Genomic DNA, 19764 nt, shown 5'->3' with positions numbered 1-19764 from the left:
AAACCCCCTGCCGGGTGACCTTAATGACTCACTCCACCAGACACCTTTCCCACCCTTGGAAACAGAAGAAATGTTAATGAGCAACTCACACCTAAGCTAATTTCAAGACATACTGCTGTCTCTGCTTCTACTCTCTGTATTTCTCTGAAACAGTCTGAAATAGTTAATAATTTACTACTTTTCAGTGCATTCTGGGCATTTGGGAGGTTCTCCTGTGCTTATCTTTAAAAAACGCTTCTAAACGCAAACGCGCATAAATGCGTTATGCAAATGTGATTAAACAGACTTTTTTAACCTACATTTTCCAGGAGTCAGTTTCCATTGTTCAGAAGTGACCCGTGTACATGGGGCCTTAACAATGCATAGAATAAAAATGCAGACATGGGAAGTTGTAGAGTACATTTAGGTAGCGAATAAAAACAGATGCCAAGAATTACTTCCACAATGCAAGAGAGGTGGTACCACGCAGTGTCCCTGTAGACACAAGAGATATTGATTATATCCAGCATACTGAACATAAGAAATGCTTCTGTGCAGCATCCATCCATACAGAATAAAAACAGGTACTGTGAATTACACCAGAATACAGGACAAGAGAAGTCGTATGGCACAATATTCATACGTGCCAAAAAGGAACAGATACTAGGAATTACACCCAGTATAAAGGACCAAAGGAGAGGTACTGTGCAATGTTCATATGTACAAAATAAGGAGTTACTGAAAATGTCTGCAGCATAAAGGACAAGTATGCATCTGCCATGTTTAATATTATTTATTAAAAGCATTCATGCTGTGTTACAGCCTAATGTGTCTGCACAGCATTTCAAGGGTATCTCCTGCACTGCGGGTGCTTGGACTACTGAAGCTATACAGCTATGGTGTCACTTGTTCAGGTGAAGTCCAGTTGTGCTGGTGTCTGGTGATAGTTTGTTTTGGACATTGTCTTGCATGAGACCCAAGTCTCCAGCTGGCAGACATTCATCAGGCAGTGCATCCCACACTGGAAATACATACTACACATCTATTAGAGCCTCTAGTGAACTGCAGGATTGAGGGCCAGTACTGCACTAAGGATGGATATAGTAATTGACTTTACGAAAAATGGCAACTGTCCCAACCTATAACCAGCCTTAGCAGTAAGGTGCACATGGAGGGGCAATGCACATCACAAGACAAACAAAAGATTTCCCAGCAACACTTACCAGTCAGCCTGCGAAACAACCAATTTGGCCCTAACAGTTTGTGTTAAAAAGGATTTTGTTTGCACACATTTGCAAATACGTGCGTAAGCCACAGTCCCACGTCAAGGGTCCTCTGTATACTGTGGACCTAACTAAAATTTCCAAAGCCTCCATAGCAGGAGCACATGTATAAATTGCTAGGTTAAGGGCATGTGTGCCTGGAGGAGCCCATCCCTCCTTAACCACTTCCTGTCCAGACACTTTTACCCCCTTCCTGTTCAGGGCAATTTTCAGCTTTCAGCACTATCACACTTTGAATGACAATTGCGTGGTCATGCAACACTGCACCCATATGAATTTGTTACCATTTTTTTGAGACAGATAAAGCTTTATTTTGGTGGTATTTATTCACCGCTGGGATTTTTATTTTTTTTGCTATGTAAATGAAAAAGTCCAAAAATTTTGAAAAAGTGTTTTTCTTATAAAATTTTGCAAATAAATAATCTTTCATCATAAATCTTGACCAAAATGTATTCCGTTATATTTTTAGTAAAAAAAAAATAAGCCAAATTAGTTTATAACCAAAAATTATAATTTTTAAACTTTTTTTTACATTTTTATTTTATTTTTTTTATATTATTATTTATGGGTGTTTTTTTACATACTGTCACCCTAGCAGTACAGTGTCACCATGGTCATCATAACAGGAGGGAGGGCAGAGGGCTATGTGGGGGGCAGTGTCACGGGAGGGGGGCAGTGGAACTGGTGGGGGGCAGCGTCACAGGAAAGAGGCAGTGACACAGGAGGGGGGTAGGGAGACAGGTGAGGGGCAGCGTCACAAGAGGGAGGGCAGCATCAGAAGAGGGAAGGCAGCGGGCTAGGTGGGGGGCAGAGGGACAGGAGGGGGGAGCAGGGAGACAGATGGGGGGGCAGCATCACAGGAGGGAGGGCAGTGGGCTAGGTGAGGGGCAGCGGGACTGGTGGGGGGCAGCGTCACAGGTGGGGGGCAGCATCACAGGAGGGGGGTAGGGAGACAGGTGCGGAGCAGCATCTTCTGGGGGGGAGCGCAGCTTTTGTGGGGCTGTCCAGGACTCTGTGCACAGGGAAGGATGGTGGAGACTCCAAGGGTCCCGGAACCCTAGGTTGGGCTCCACACTGTGGGGCAGGGGAGAGGAGCCAGCCAAGAATGCAGGGTGGGGGATCACGGGGCAATGTGGGCTTGTGGGGGCTCAGGCACCAGGATGTGGTTTCTGGTTGCCATGGCACCTAGGAATTATCGAGCCCTGGATCGTAGGGGGACCCAATTCATCAGCAACCCCTAAGGAGGAAGTGCTACACAGCCTTAAAAAACAGAATGGATTGTCTTGTCATGGTCTAACCGACACAAACAGATGACAGCTGGAAACAGATTGGCTGGTAAATAATTTCTGTTTATACAGCTTTCATAATCGATAGCCTGTAATTTCAAGCACTAGAAATGTGGTTATTCAGCACTGCAGTGCACATTCAGTAATATAGTAGTGTTAGATTGCAATGCTAACATTATTTTCTAGTTTTACAGTTAAACTGGTCATTATCACAGACGCTCCTGCAGTGAAGATGACTTTAATTCATTTCAACCTGCTTGACAAATTCATAAACTTCAGTGTGATCAGCCATCTAACAATCCATGCTGGCAGCTATGTTATGATGGCACTGAAATACTGCCTAATATTCCTGCACACAGGGTCATTCGCCAGCCTTGTATTACACACTGGGAAGTATGCAGATTTGCATTTCCAGATTAAATAACCTGATATTATGAGGAGAGTTATCCTCTCTGTTATCACTACAAGGACTTTGATCAGAAGAATGACTCTTTCTTATCTGTAACTGATGAATCAGCAGCTGAAATTAACCATACCCTGTTAGAACCCCTGATGTACACATAACAGAACAGACCGTTTACAAAGTCAGGCATTATAGTCAAGCACTGCAAAAACTGTTGCCGCCATATAAATCCTGTATAATAATATTCCTTTTTAAGTAGCTGCATTATGTATAAAGCAGAAGTTTATAAATTTATAACTGGATACTAATATTTATAGGTAAGGTGGATCCAGGGAATATCCGATTGGCTCTCAGGGGATCAGGAAGGAATTTGATTCCCTGCAGGAGCAAATTGGATCATACTTTGCTGGTTATTTTGCCTTCCTCTGGATCAATTTTGGGTATAGGATTAAGGTGATTGTAGCCGTATTAGTGCATTTGCGACAGAAACAATGGAGTACTGTCCATGATACTTTTTTTATTTGCACTAACATACAATTTTGAGGACAAGCTTTCGGGGTATGTCCCCTTCTTCAAAGTCCAAACAGTACTATACAAATCACAAAGTTTAAGCAGAATGTTAGAAGGGATTGAAGAAAAGAAAAAAAAAAAAGGCTACAGATAAGATACATCAAAAGCGAGGGGGGGTGGATACTACACTCACACAATGGAAGACCTCAATGTTTTAGTTCTGAAAGGAGAATTCAAATCCATCCAGGAAAGAAAAACATTTGAACTAAGAATGATAATTCTATTTGACTCAAAAGATAGCGGCCTTAACTTGGACATGGGATTCCTCAACCATTATCCGACAGTTTTATGACTATTAGCTGAAGCTGTGTGGGTATAGGATTAAAAAATTTTTTTCGTTTTTGGTTGAACTGAATGGACTTTTGTCTTTTTTCTCAGCCAGACTAACTATGTAACTATAACTAGAAGTGTGCCCTTTTTGATATTATAAGGGAAAAAGTGCCAAAGTTTATATTTTTAGTAATGTACAACCTATTCATATTTTAGGCTTTATAATTTTCAAAAAAGAGCCCACACAGGAAATAGAATTTGTGGTTGATTTTCATGAACTAATCCAGCTGTGCTCATACCTGGATGATCAAAGTAATAATATACTTACCACCCTCCTCTGCTACATGCAATACCTTCCCCCCCTGTTATATGCAGAACCACACTCCTTTTATTACATGTAGTGCTTTGCTCCTCTATGACACACAGTTCTTTGCATTTTTCTACTCCATATAGTGCCTGATGCTACCTCTACTAAAGTTGGTAAATTCCAGCACAACAGATATAGAGATAATTCTAATTCAGACCTTATGATGCCAAAGTGTGCTCTACATAGTGTGTTGGCATCATCCATCATTTATGTTTCATGACCTCACTGTAGCTTTGTGCCCGCATTGTCTGAAGGATCCTAGAATGTAAGTGTGTTCTGGTCCCTGTAAACCTAATGCATCTACGGTAAGCAGTGCTTTACACCAGGCCTTGAAATTTCCACTCGCCTGCTCGCATTTGGCTAGTGAAAATAACGTGGGTGGGTGTGTCCCAGGCACCGCATCGGAGGGTGGGGGGCGGGTGCTATCAGCAGCACCAACCTGCCCCGAGCACTGTGTTGAGGGGGGCGCACTGCTGGTGCCGCTCCTCAGTGATCAGAGTGATCGCAGTTTCACTCCTGTCACAGGGAGCAGCTGCTGACACTTGCTGGAGGGAGGACTAGGCTTTCTCCTCCCTCCTACCTGCAGGGTGCAATAGACAGCCGGTACTAAGGAGTGAAGGCAGAGTGTCGTCCTTCTCTCTCCTTGTCATGTGACTTATCACATGACCAAAGGAGGGAAAGGAGGAGAAGCTGCATTCATGAGAAGATCTGTGAGTACAAGGGGGAAGGGCGAGGTTACACTTATGGGGACTCTGATGGGGACACCTGATGTAAAGGAGGACTCTGATGGGGACACTGTTTACATTGTTTTATGTTAACCACTTGCCCTCTACACTCTGTTAGGCTAATGTTGTTATGTTTAAATTGACATAATAAAGCTATGTTATAATTGCAGTTTTTCATATTTTGAACTCTTTATTCTAAAGAAAAATGTAATTTAATAAGCTTTAAGGGGGTGTGGTTGGGGGCAGGGCTGGGGGAGGGGTCTGGGGTGGGGTTGGAGGCGGACCTGGGCAAGGTTTGGTGGGGCAACTGGTGGAGAGTAAGGTTTTTTCCTGACTACTAGGTCTAGATTTGAAATTTTAAGCCCTGCTACACCATACACGGATTTCCTTTTGTGTTTCACACACTGCTTCAAGCTTTTCTTATACTGTATGTAGTACAATATAGAGGGAGATTTACTAAAACTGGTGCGCACAGAATCTGCTGCAGCTGTTCATAGTAACCAATCAGCTCTAGGTTTCATTGACAAAGCTTAATTGAACAAACTGAAGTTAGAAGTCGATTGCTTACTAATCACAGCTGCACCAGATTCTGTGTACACCAGTTTTAGTAAATCTCCCCCTGTATCTCATAGCTCGGTGACACTGTCAGATGAATTCAAAATAGCCGTAAAGACAGTTTTCTGCTAGTAGTTGCCTCAAAGTTTACCAGTGCTTAATTCAGGTAAGTATTTGTGCCAATGTCGGTAAAATTACAAATACAGGTAGTTCTTACTACCGCCACTTTAAGAAACTCGCTATGGCAGTGACAAATTCTTTACAAATTTGAGAACTGGCAGTAATTCGTTAAGGAGATTTCCAAAATACAAGACAATTACTTGTCCCTCAGTGTGCAGATCCTAATAGGGAACTGAGAGACTGGTTCCCACAGGTTTGCTTTACATTTGACTTAGGCTACGATCACACTAGCATTGTGTGCAGGCGGCAGAGAGGCGTTTGGGAAGCATTTTTACAGCTTCCCAAACGCCTCGGACAATTCTGCACATTTCAGCACATGGTGCTGTTCTAACGGGACCGTTAGCGTCGCATTGCGGCAAAAGGGACGCCTCTAGTTGAGTCAGGAGGCGTTGAAGTCTCCTATTCTAGTCTATGGTGCCGCTCTGCAAACGCCCAGCCGGCACCACCTGGATTGAATGAAACTATCAGTTTCAAACCTTTCTTAGAACATATCATGCCACAAATTCAAGTGAGTAATTATATGTTTTATTATGCTGGGTGTTTATTGTTAATTCAGATACCTTATGCTTTATAGTACGGGGTCATTATTTTGCATCTGGCATGAGGTGTTTATCTGCAAATACAATGGATGCGAACCTATATGATTATGTACAGATATTTGCCCAGATATGTCCATAACTATATGTATGAGAAGTGAATTATTCATTTTTTTTAACTTTGTATAAAATGGATATACTTATGGTTTATTGATTGATTGGCTCATGCTCTTTATATAATGGTGGTCTACTGCTTGGGGGCTTGGTTGATCTTTTAAGCGGATATATGCACCTTTGACTTCCACCTCTTGGCTTGAGGGATGTATTGATGTATTGTTTTCGACAATTCCTTTGGGTTTCTTTTCCCATGGTATAAGCATGGGTGTTTCACTCGTTGGCCAGTGTGTGATTTGCCTGTGTTGCATCTTTTGGCTGTTTGCATTGCCGCTCTCAGTATGTCACTGCGATGGGCGCCATGTTGCGCATGCGCGGTTTCGAGGGTGTACGCCACATCATTACGTCAGCGTCAAGATGTGGCAGGAGTATAAGAGAAACACCATTTTAGAGGGATATGGACAGGGGGTTGGACGTGTTTGCAGGAGTCTTGAACAGTAGATATGAGGGATCCATAGGACTATGTGGAGGTAGGACTTCATGAATTGTTTGGACTTTACGTGCATGTTTAGTCAACTTATAGGGGCATTATCTGTATTTTAGACGTTTATAGGAAGACTATGAGGCCAATTTATACCTTCATCCCCCCGTTGTGGGGGTGGATGTCACCACCGATATTTTACCTATCCCTATTATAGGTGAGCATATATAGTTTCCATACACACAAATGCATTGGGAACACTACACATTCTATTCCAAATCAAAACATGAAGAAAAATCTTCTTTACAAACTCAAACATTCACTATATAAACTGAAAAATGTTTGAATCACTTAATATTTAGTTGTATAAGCACTGTTTCTGAGAACTGCTGTACATCTGTGTTGCATGGAGTCACCCAACTTCTGGCACCTGTGAACAGGTATTCCAGCCCAGGATGATTGGACTACATTCCACAGTTCTTCTCTATTTCTTGGTTTTGCCTCAGAAACTGCATTTTTGATGTCACCCCACAAGTTTTCTATTGGATTAAGATCCGAGGATTGGGCTGGCCACTCCATAAGGTCAATCTTGTTGGTCTGGAACCAAGATGTTGCACATTTACTGGTGTGTTTGGTGTCGTAGTCTTGTTGGAACACCCATTTCAAGGGCATTGCCTCTTTAGCATAAGGCAGCATGACCTCTTCAAGTATTCTGATGTATTCAAACTGATCCATGATCCCTGCTATGCGATAAATAGGCCCAACACCGCAGTATGAGAAACATCCCCATATCATGATGCTTGCGCAACCATGTTTCACTGTCTTCACAGTGTACTGTGGCTTGAATTCAGTGTTTGGGGGTCGTCTGACAAACTGTCTCCGGCCACTAGACCCAAAAAGAACAATCTTACTTTCATCAGTCCACAAAATGTTGCGCCATTTCTATTTAGGCCAGTCAATGTGCTCTTTGGCTCTTTGTTCCTCTTTAGCACGTCTTTTTTTCAACAGTGGGACTTTGCGGGGCTTCTTGCAGATAGCTTGGCTTCACATAGGCGTCTTCTAATTGTAACAGTACTCACAGGTAACTTTAGACCTTCTTTCATCTTCCTGGAGCGGATTGTTGGCTGAGTCCTTGCCATTTTGGCTATTCTTCTATCCATTCGAATGGTAGTTTTTCGCTTTCTTCCACGTCTTTCAGGTTTTGGGTGCCATTTTAAAGCATTTGTGATCATTTTAGCTGAGCAGCCTATCATTTTCTGCACTTCTTTATATGTTTTCCCCTCTCCAATCAACTTTTTAATCAAGGTACGCTGTTCTTCTGAACAATGTCTGGAACGACCCATTTTCCGCAGAATTTCAGAGAGAAATGCACTGTAACCAGCATGTACAACATTTGCTGCCTTCCTTCCTTAAATAAGGGCAATAATTGCCACCTGTTTTTCAAAGAATGAATGACCTCACTAATAGAACTCCACACTGCTATTATTTTGAACATGCCTCTTTCAATTAGTGATTCAATTACACAGAATCAGCAGCATGCATGTCATGACTGTTCGGTCTGTTGGATTTCTATTACTCTACTACACCTGCTAGTAAATTATTTGCCATGTAGAAATATTTCTACCAAAAACAGTGATTGATCAGGTTAGTGATGTCTGACTGCTATTATTTTGAACACAACTGTATATATGCATACTATGTTTGGATAAAATGTATGGCTTTTTGGAGAGATATATATATATATATATATATATTAGTGGTATACTCTTATATTTGTGAGTGAAATGGGGCTTATGAATATATATTCCAGACAAAAGCCTAAGGAATTGCAGTTGAGGCTTATTCACTCGAAGGGTCCTAAGAGTCTTATACTAGCAGGGGCCTGGTTCCAGATATTATCCATATATACACTATAATCTGCGGATGGCCTGAACTTTAGTAAGTGGCTATATATACTCCTTTTTTTTTGGCATGTTTATGTATACATACATGTTAATGAAATGATGAGGTTTTCTGATGTGGGGCTCCTATGTTCACCTTTTTTTCTGTAGATTGAATACAGTTGCTGTACTTGATTGGAAGCCATGGTTATTCAAATGTAAGGAAATTTGAGAACTCTTCTCTTTTTTGCACTTAAGGCCATTTATGTAGGCATTCACAGTATATACATTATTCTAATGTATTTATCTTTGTAGACTCTATTGGTGATTGTTTAGATTATTGCATGTGTCCCTCGGGGAACGGTTCCTTCTGGATTTCCTATGTCTGCCTGCCAGACCTTGCATATATATATATATGTGTGTGTTATCTTTGCCTAATTTAGGTTTTATTGTACGTTTTTTGATTTTCCAGTGATAAATGTATTAATGTATGTAATCTTTTCAGAATATCAGTTTTGCACCTCCCTTAACATACGGTCCTATATGCAAAACACATTGACCTTTGAAGCTGGACAAACTATTTACATAATCTATGTGGCTATACAATTAACAAGAAGAGGTTATGTATTTTTTTTTTTGGGGGGGGGAATCTTCTTTACAACCCCCCCTCCCCCGGTTTTAAATATATGGAATGTCTCTGTGTATTGTAAAGTGTTTCACATCTATGTAGAATAAAATATATATTTTTTTTTAATGAAACAAAGTGTGGTCTCACGTAGTGCCTATAAAGTCCGCTATTATACTCTCCAGGTTCTAGCAGTTGTTTTTTTCCCAATTTCAATTGCATGTGGCACCTTGAAAGCTCTTAATATTCTCATAAAATGGAAAACGTTTCTTCCTTGTGTCAATGCCTGGGAGAGAGACTTGCAAGAATAGAACCAAATTTGGTGCATCACCAAATCTAGCTCTAAATAGGCTGCGGCGGTTGACACCATTTATAAAGTTCTTTCCTCTCATGGCCTATGGTACCCGCCAGACTAGCCTGAGCATACCCATTCAACCCTTCTTGCTTTTGCAACTGCCCAGACATGGGCTTCTATTACCATATTTGGTGGTCATGCCCCATAGTAAATACATTCTGGCACCAAGTCTATGACATTTTGCATAAACGTCTGCAAAAATCCATACCCATGCTACTGCAAGAAGTTAATGTACAACCATCTAAGATCGCTCAGAAACAACATGCTCTGATGGTCCATGTCCTGACAGCCGTGAAGCAGGCAATAGCGAAAGCATGGTTGTCTGATATGCTCCCGGTCACTGGAGGTCACAACTCACATGCAATTGGTTTTAATCCATGAGAACTCACACCTAAACTGCAAGGCACTATGCTGGAATTTAGGCAAGTTTGGGACACCTGGATTTCTCGTAGTCTTCTGGGGACTTCAGATCGCTGCCTTCTTGAGCTTTAAACAACTATTAGTCTTGGGTTTTTCCCACTGCCTCATGGGTCACCCCTGACCGCTGCCACCCCCTGCCCCTTTCCTCCCTTCTTTTATCTTCCTTTCTCTCACTCCTATTTCTTTACTATTTCATGAGCACCTGTATTACTCTTTTATATGTCCTGTGTCCTACCCTTGGCCTCGGGTTATGGTTATTATTGTGAGCTGTCATCACTTCCAATTTTGTTGAGATTATCTCTCTGTGCTATGATTCACATGGCTGACAAGCCTTTATATACTGTTATATTTACCAAGTTAGAGTTCAGACTTTTTGTGATACGCTTGTATGTTTTCAAGATAACCTGTCTGAAATCTTCAATATATTTATTTAGTTTCATGAGAAATTACAAAAATACCTGAATTAAAAAAAAAAAAAAAAGAAATAGAAAAGCTTTATGCTTTGCAACTCTCATCCTGACTCAAAATTTCTTTCCCGGAAAGATGGAAAGTCCCTGTACGCTTGCTGTGCTTTATACTCCATGTAGCTGTAGCAGTTCATAAATCACTCACCACGGGCACATATATTAAAGAAGCAAATAGTTTATTTATACCAGCTTGGTCCACATGCACTATTTAAAGTCACAGAAAATTTTTGAGTTAAGCTGGCCGTATACGGACAAGGTTTTTTTTTTTTTTTTTGATCAGCCCACTGAACAGATTTCCTCCATACATAAACACAAGGTGGATGGAGAAATCCTCTCTGCTCTGCCATCAGAATACACTGATCAATGCTGCAGCACTGATGGAACAAATATTTTCCAACAATCCCGTTCATATGAAGTTAATCATTCGATCACTTAGATCCATCTATGGCCAGCTTTAGGCTGTAACTTTCTTCCAAACCTCTCACACCTTCCTGTTACATACAGTGCTACATGCTGTTCCCTATCCCTCTCTGTTGTATACAGTCTCTTACACTTCCCTAATACAAACACAGTCTTGCAACACAACTACATGCAGTGTTCTTTCCACACTGTGCCTTATACCTCTAAATTACACACAATGATTCATGCGTCTATTACATATTGTGCCCTGTACCTCTCTGGCAAGCTCAGTGCTTCATATCACTGTTGGATGCAGTGCTTCATTTCTTTCAGTTACACAGTGTCACACTTATCTATTATCTATTACACACCACAGCTTTTACTTTTGTATTACATAAAGTGCTACACACAGTGCCTCATGCCTTTCTGTAACAAGTAAAACCTAATACCCCTCTACTGAATGCAGATCCTTTTCCTTACTGTTACACGCATATCCTTATGTCTCGATTAGACATTATACCAGCCTTTCCTTACTACCTGTGGTACAAACACAGCTATACTCAACCTACTGCTATACATTGTCACACGTGTATACCAAACTTTACATGAATATAGGGGCTCTTGATTTGCTAAACCAGCATCAAAATTCATCCTGACCCTGAATTATGGTAAAGGCAATAGCATAGTTGGAGACTGCTTTGCTGCTTCAGGACATATTCAAAATCATAATATAAAATTGTACAGAATGTGTTGATAGTGGCCTGTCACGTAAAGCTTTAATAGGTGTTGGATGTTGCAACAAAACAAAGACACACAGCCAGGATTGTTCACTTACTAGGGTAAGTTATGCCCGGCCATACATGGATCGAAATTCAGCCAATTCAGTAGAATCCAGTCCATGTATGGGCAGGATGGTTGTAGAGAAGTCGACTTCTGTACAATTACCCTGTTGGATATTTGTCGCTTGATCGCTGATCAGTGTATTCTGACAAAGGGGAAGTCTCCCGATGTCAGAATACAAAGGCACAGTAGGAGAATCCCCCCCATGTACATCAAATGTGTGGATGGGAGAATCCAGGCTTTTTTTCGTTCAACCCACTGGTTGAGCGAAAAAAAAGAAAAGAAAAAATCATCTTTGGACTGCCTTAGAAGCCCACTGGATTTCTGGCAGATCCATAAGTATTTTCTGTAATTGCAGGGTTTTGACATAGGAGCTGTGGATTACACATATATTTGCAAAAGTGTGCAACTAAAATCTGTTTTTAACAAAGTGTTAGACAGGACCACTTTGTTTTTTTTTGTTTTTTGCAGGCTAGCTGGTAAGTGTGCAGAGAAATTTTTGTTTGTTTGTGATACTTCACATATATGCAATATGCTTTTTTTCTGTACAGCCATTTGCACAGAAATCCGGTGCGAAACTAGATGGTTCACAAACTATTTCTTGTAACTGTACATGGCACCTCTTGCTTAACCATTCTGTTTAAGTTATAACATGACAAATATACAGCTATTAACAAACAAATAACTTTCCAAAGAAATTTTAATTTTCAAGTTTTACAATGACACAAATTACAGTGTGAATCAAGTACCCACAATATACTTGACTGATATTTAAATATCTATTTAAAGGTTATTTCATATTGTTAATCAAAATGAAATTAAAGCCAGTGCACAACCCAAAAAAAAAAAAAGTCACAACACATTCATCTGGCTGTAACAATGATACTTAGGCATGGCAAGGAGATTTTTTTTTCTTCAATCCAATACAAAAATAATTTTCCATATACAGCTTTTTACCTTAAAGTTTTAGAAAAGTAAATCAAACAGCACAAAATTGTATTGCTAGGCAGGAAGGGTATGAAGTGTGATCATGAAAAAAAAGCTGAATAGGTTTTTCAGAACCATGGGCAAACATTTTTGGAATCAAAGCTATAGAAAGCAGCCTTCCATCAAACAGCTCCCTGTCCTGCCCATTAACTGCTGCTACTATGCTCCAGTTATGGGTTAGGTTATTCCTGCACGGTTCTCCAAAATGTAAAATAAATGAAGATCCAAAAAAAAAAAAAAAAAAAAAGAGCAAATTCTCACCATAATAGCCACATAAGGTGTGTGGGAACAGAGATTGGCAGTAGAGACCTCACTGCTCAAGGAGAGAAAACAAAAAACAGTGAATAATTTAACATCAGCAACAACAATTTAACATCAGCTGAAATATTGCTATTTGATGAACTACTCCTTTGAAAATAGTACAACTAACTCCAGAAGTTACAATTTCACAAAAAAGCAATAATTACATAAGTGGACAACTTAAGGAACCTGTCAGAAGACCTATGAAAGCTCCTTCTGCTAACATCTTTTGTAATTCTATTTGCCTGGCTCTCTGATCCTCTTACTTCAAGTAACTGATCCAAAACATCTACAAAAAGGACTGTGTTTTTTCCTACTTTTCTATTGGCATACTCGCTCTGGATCAGTGATTCAAAGTACTGAAGCTAGTGGGTCAATATAACAGTCAGGCAAATTGCATTTCTAGAAGGTGAGCAACACCAGCCACAGCTCTATTCTCATGGCAGAATACCTTTAACGGAAACCAGTATCAGCAACAGCCAAGTTAAAGGCGCTGCCAATTTAGGATGTAATGGAAGAAGGATTAGGTGAATTTGCTGCCACTAACAGAACCTCCTGTGTGCTAATCACACACTGTGCTGAAGGAGAGGAAGACTAATCCAGTTTTTACATGGGTAGGTGTGGAGTTGGTAACAAAGTAACATGCTTTGTACTGTCAGTAAGTGCAGGTAATGGGCCACTCCATTTATGTGTTGCCTAAATTATTTAGATTTAGCAAATCCAACACGGTCATTTTCTCTGTCAAATACAGTGTAATACTGGCCAATGAAAACATCCCCAATGATCCAGAGTGGGCCAGCGGGAGGAGGAATGTCAAGGCCCATGAATCCACTGATGCACATAGTACGGCCAAACTGAGTCACCTGAGAGAGAACACAGGATTACAATTAGGAGGGTCTTATTCAGAATACAGCTCCTAAAATGTGTTTTAAATTGCAATACATGCAAAGGCTATATGAACACTACTTGTCTTCATATTTAATTCATCACTGCGAAATACTCACCTTCAGAACATATTGTTCTCCGGTCAGGCTGTAGTCCTTTCCTCCAAAATTGAATGTAATAACAGGTAGTGAGGGAATTTGATCACAGATCACCATATACTGCAGTGAAAACAAAAACAGTTTTATCTATAACATCTAATTCTGTTTGGGAAAAAAAAGCAAAAAAAAAATGTAACTTTAAAAAGCCATTCTGTTAGCCTTGGAGGACTCCTCAAAACTGGCACATGCAGCCTAAAGAAACATCCACGTGCACAAAGTTGATAGATTAATATACACTCACTGGCCACTTTATGAGGTACACCTGTTCAATTGCTTGGTAACACAAACTGCTAATCAGCCAATCACATGGCAGCAACTCAATGCATTTAGGCATCTAGATGTGGCGAAGACGACTTGCTGAACTTCAAACCGAGCATCAGAATGGGGAAGAAAGTGACTTTGACCGTGGCATGGTTGTTGTGCCAGTCGGGCTGGTCTGAGTATTTAAAAAACTGCTGATCCACTGGGATTTTCACGCATAACCAGCTCTAGAGTTTACAGAGAATGGTCCAATAAAGAGAAAATATCCAATGAGCAGCAGTTGTGTGGACAAAAATGCCTTGTTAATGTCAGAGGAGAATTGGCAGACAGGTTCGAGATGATAGAAAAGCAACAGTAACTCATGTCAATATGGACCAAAATCTGTGGAACGTTTGCAACACCTTGTTGAATCTTTTGCATTCAGAACTGCCTTAACCGGTTCAGTGCCGCCCCATAGTAGAAATACTGCTACAGGGCGGCAGCTGTGCGCAAAATCACATGTATATATGCGATTTCGCATTTCCAGGTAGTGGGCATGCGCGTACCCTACCCGTGCGGCCGTTCGCAGCCGTCAGTCACCGGGTCCCGGCTGGTGATTACTCGCCAGCACCCTGTGATTGCCAAGGATCTCCGACGGGGGAGAGACCTGTTAGTGAACAAAACAGTTCTCCTCCCTGTCAGCTTCTGCACACTGATTTGTGACAGGCCAGGCCATTTTCTGCGTTACAGCGCTGCGCTACTTTAACAATTGCGCGGTCATGCAATGCTGCACCCAAATGAAATTTATGTCATTTTTATGCCCACTAATTAAGCTTTCTTTTGGTGGTATTTGATCGCCTGTGCGTTTTAAATTTTTTCTGCTATATAAAAAAAAGTGACAATTTTGAGAAAAAAAAGTAATATTTTTTACTTTTTGCTATTAAAATGCCAAGTAAAAAAAAAAATTGTAAAAATTAAATTTGGATATAAATTAAGGCCAAAATGTATTCTGCTACATGTAAACATGCTACGTGTAAATTAATTGGTTTACGTGAAAGTTAAAGAGTTTACAAATGGCGGTATATATACTGTTTTTTTTTTTAATTTTTACTAGTAATGGCAGCGATCAGCAACTTATAGCGGGACTGCGGCGGGCATTCTGACACTGGGGGGAACTGAATTGGTGTCACTGACTAATAAAAAGCACTGACACTGTACTAACGGCACTGGGCAGGAAGGAAGGGGTTAACATGTAGGCGCTCAAAGGGCTAAATTGTGTGCTGGGTGTGTTTTACTACAGGGCCCTGTGTTAGTGCTTCACTGTGAGCACACAGCTTTGCATGGCTGTGCTGTGCAAAGCAGTGTGCACGAGCTGACAGGGTGGAGAACTGTTTTGTTTACTAACAGTTCTCTCTCCCGTCGGAGATGCTCGGCAATCATCGGGCGCTGGCGAGTAATGAAAGGGGTAAAACCTTTTCGAGGTCAAGTGATTAAGTAGAACTGAGGGCAAAACTCCCTCCTTTGTGGATAGCGTAAGGGAGGTTATAACCTATGAGGGTTTCTTTGCTATTGGTGTCCCACCACAGGGATTTCCATTCTGGTGTCCAACTGGGGAGATTTCCTGCTCCATAGTCACAATACAAAAGTGAGAGGATATCCCTGGTAGTCATCAGGACTAATGCTCCTATAACAAGATTTCCCTCTGTATTCCTTGTTCTGGTGACCACTTAAAATCTGGGATTTTCTTTCACTATCTGTAATAAATGGTCATCAGGACAAATAAAAATTATTATTATTACACAGGATTTATATAGCGCCAACAGTTTGCTCAGTGCTTTAAAAATAATATTAATATTTTAATAGCACTTTTCTCCCTAGGGACTTAATTGATGGCAGCGACTTCCATATTGTGGGTGGTGCATGAAAGAAAACACAAGATCCAAAAGACTTTAAGAGGACCCAGGGCATGTGTAATCTCCCAATCTCTGAGCAGTGGAATGAGAATGTGGGAGTATGGGTAATCAGTAGTTCAGTCAGATAGACAGAGTTATTTTGGGGGCTCTATAAGCAAGCTGATTTTATATTACATTCTCTATTTGACTGGCAGTCAATGTAGAAATGCAAGAACGGGGGGGTTGAGAATGTGACAGCGATGGGGTTGATTAGTAAATAGCCTGGCAGCTGTGTTCCGCACCAGCTGCAAGTAATGCAATTCTAATTCTCTCAGGGAGACCACAGTAAGAGGCACGGCAATAATCCTATCTGTTACAATAGCATAGATTAATTTTGGCATATCCTCTGCTGGAATCATATTGAATGGAAAATGATAACTGGATGCTAAATTGATCGGTGTCCAGGATCACACTCAGGCTGCACACATGGTCTGAGAACATATGATTTGTATTTCCAAGGTTTAAACCAGCTGTATATGCGTTTGCTACCACTTTGTGTTCGCTTCTGTCCTCCAATTGGGGACAACAGCAAAAACAAAAACTGACAGGTGTTACATGCCCTCTCTACTCCATCTAAAAATTAAAAAAAACCAAAAAAAAAAAAAAACAGGTTTGCCTTCAATTCTAGTTCAACGACTTGTCCTCCAGAAGATTTACCCCCCTTCCTGACGAGGACATTTTTTGCAATACGGCGCTACGTTACTTTAACTGACAATTGTGCGGTCATGCAACACTGCACCCAAATTAAATTTACGCCCTTTTTTCCCCACAAACAGAGCTTCCTTTTGGTGGTATTTTATCATCTGTGTGGTTTTTATTTTTTGCGCTATAAACAAAAAAATACTGACAATTTTTGAAAACAAACTGTATTTTTTTACTTTTTGCTATTAAACATGTCCAGTAAAAAAATGTAAGAAAAAAAATCAAATGTCATAAATTTAGGACAAAATGTATTCTGCTACATGTCTTTGCTAAACAAAAATCACAATACGTGTAAATTAATTGGTTTAGGTAAAAGTTATAGCGTGAGCTGACGGGAGATATAAATATTGTTTACATACAGGTCTCTGCCCCGTCGGAAATCCTTGGAGATTGCTGGGGAATCACCAGCTGGGACCTGGTTATTGACAGCCAAGGCTGAAAATGGCGGCGCGGGTAGGGAACTGCAAATTCATGTATATACACACGTGATTTTGCGCACCAGTGCCGCCCTGCAGCAGTATTTCTGCTACAGGGCAGCGTGGAAGCAGTTAAAACATTAACCCCTTGCCAACCAGTCACTTATCTGGTACATCACTGGACTTCAAGTTGTTGTACCCCAAAAGATGCCTGTGGCTTCAGGCATCACCCTGGTACTGTTTTTTATTGCTGACAGCTGGCTTTATTGCAATAGCAATCAAAGCAGCTAACTAGCCTCTTGATTGCTATTACAAGCAGCAGGAGGGGACAGTCCCTCTCCTTCCCGAGGCTTTAACGGGAGTTCCCATCTACCGGGAGTCCTGATCGACCAGCCAGTGCTACCGCCGGCTGGTCACAGAGTCGAACAAAGACCAGATCAGCTTTGTTCTGCTCTGTTAAATAGCAATCTGGAAGCAATGACCTGAAATCACTTCCAGTTTACTCGGAAATTTAAAAAAACATAAAAGCATTCAATCACATCGATCTTGGTGACTGAATGCTTTTAAGGGCATAGGAAGGATTTGGTGTCTTGTTGACCGTAGATCCCTCCCATAAAGAGTATCTGTCACAAGCCTGTTGCTGTCACAAGTGATATTTACATTCTTTGTGACAGGAAAAAAAGTGATTTTTTTTTTTTTAAAGTGCGTGTAAAAATAAAAAAACAATTGAAGTGTTCCTGTGCTTGTGAACAAAGTGAAAGCACACAAGCAGTGATTGTCCCACACATGAAGTATCACGGCAGCTGTCAGATTATGGGCAGTAATTCTAGCACCGGACTTCATCTGTAAATCTAAAGTGGTAACCTGTAAAGTCTTTTAAAGCTTCACCTATGGATAGTAAAATTGACATCATTTGTTGCCGTTGCACTGGCGTGTTAAGTGGTTAAAGTAAAAGTTAAACTTATTCCTACTTAAGCTTAAATGTGCACCGACCCCCCTTCTAAACCCTATTCTATCTACCCTGGGAAAGGAAGATGCCTATACTTACCTATTCTAAGCGATCTGGTCCGGTCACATACTTGGGTCACAGTGCAGGCTCAGAATAGAGGAGGGACAGCCGGCAATAGATGCTCCATAATAAGTCTATGTTAGAAGGCAGCACCCAAGCTCTGCAGCCACAGCAGTCGCTGCTGGGGAGATCACGTGACTGGACCAGCTCGCTCGCAGAATAGGTAAGTATCAGCATCTTCCTTCCACAGAGAAGATAGAAGCTTTAGAAGGGGGATGGGAGCAGGCTTATTTTAGGAATAAGCAGCACTTCAATTTTAAACTCAAAAGCAAACATTTTTTTATATTTCAGTTTACCAATTCTTAGATGTGATGGCTGCATTAGGTTTCTTTTTCAGGCTCTTTCTCTTCTATTTTCACCTAGTAATCTAGCCAGTAAGTCTGTTTTTCAACAGAACAAGCTGTCCTGCATATTTAGAAGTTGGAGGGTTGGGACAAACCATTTAACATTGACAGGGATGCTTACAATGATCATCTTTAATTTATTCATGTAAAACCTTTATCCCAAAAGGAACAAAACTGTTTGCTGTAACTGCTTAATAAGTGTGAGCTGGAATTTTGCTTCAATTCATTAGTTTACTAAAATCTGCTAGTACATCTAACACCACCTTCCCAAAGGTGCCCCCTTCATCTAGAATGGAGGCACTCTAATACAGGGAGGCGTTACTGGCCAGAACACCAGGTGAAAACAGAGAAAGCCTGAAAAAGAAAACTAATGCAACCACTACATCTAAACATTGGTAAGCTGCAATGTGTTAAATGTATGCTTTTGGGTTTAATATCCCTTTAATAAGAATAGAAATTCATGATTCTGAGTTATGTGTGCTCCTGGTTTCTTTGGTTCAGTTACAATCTCCAGTGACAATTGGTACATAATGCTCTACAGTCCACCAAGTAACTAACAATGTTTCATCGTATAACTTGAACACCCATTGTCAGACAGGCACTCACCTCTCCATGAATAAGGGGCAGAGCTCCAATAGCCTTCTGCAGTGCATCGATTTCTTCTGTTGGGCCAATGATCAGGGAGGTCCCAGTATCCACAATAGCCTCACAACCGCCTTTACACAGAGTCAGCTGACCTCCGACCTCTACACTGCAGGGGAGAGAGAAACATTTCTCAGGCAGGATCTAACTGCATTACAGTTGAACTGGCCCACACAAAGCAATTATGCTAGCACTGGACAGACAATAGCCTCCTAGCTTCATATTTCACTTAACATAACCAGGGATGAGACTCATTGCAGTTCTCCACAATTACAAGACTGACACATTCTCTACGGACCCTACATTTCAATTTCAAGGCAAAGGACCAGTGTTT

General features: G+C 40.9%; 1 protein-coding gene across 1 annotated transcript in view; it reads right to left on the bottom strand.

Annotated features, from left to right (window-relative positions):
• Positions 1–12417: 12417 nt before the first annotated feature.
• Positions 12418–19764, bottom strand: part of LOC149445607 (cathepsin D-like) — a 44107-nt gene continuing 36760 nt past the window's right edge. Inside the window, exons 7-9 of the mRNA XM_089653522.1 lie at positions 19395–19539; positions 14027–14125; positions 12418–13885 (exon numbers count right to left, since the gene is read on the bottom strand). Of these exons, the coding sequence (XP_089509648.1) occupies positions 13724–13885; positions 14027–14125; positions 19395–19539 (406 nt within the window). The 3' untranslated portion in view covers positions 12418–13723. The remainder of the gene's footprint in view (positions 13886–14026; positions 14126–19394; positions 19540–19764) is intronic.

This window comes from Staurois parvus, unplaced genomic scaffold (assembly GCF_062004578.1).
Source record: "Staurois parvus isolate SC_StPar_1 unplaced genomic scaffold, SC_StPar_1.0 ptg000715l, whole genome shotgun sequence".
Classification (NCBI taxonomy): Eukaryota; Metazoa; Chordata; class Amphibia; order Anura; family Ranidae; genus Staurois; species Staurois parvus.
Note: the sequence above shows the minus strand (reverse complement) of the source record. Positions and strands in the feature narration are given on the sequence as shown.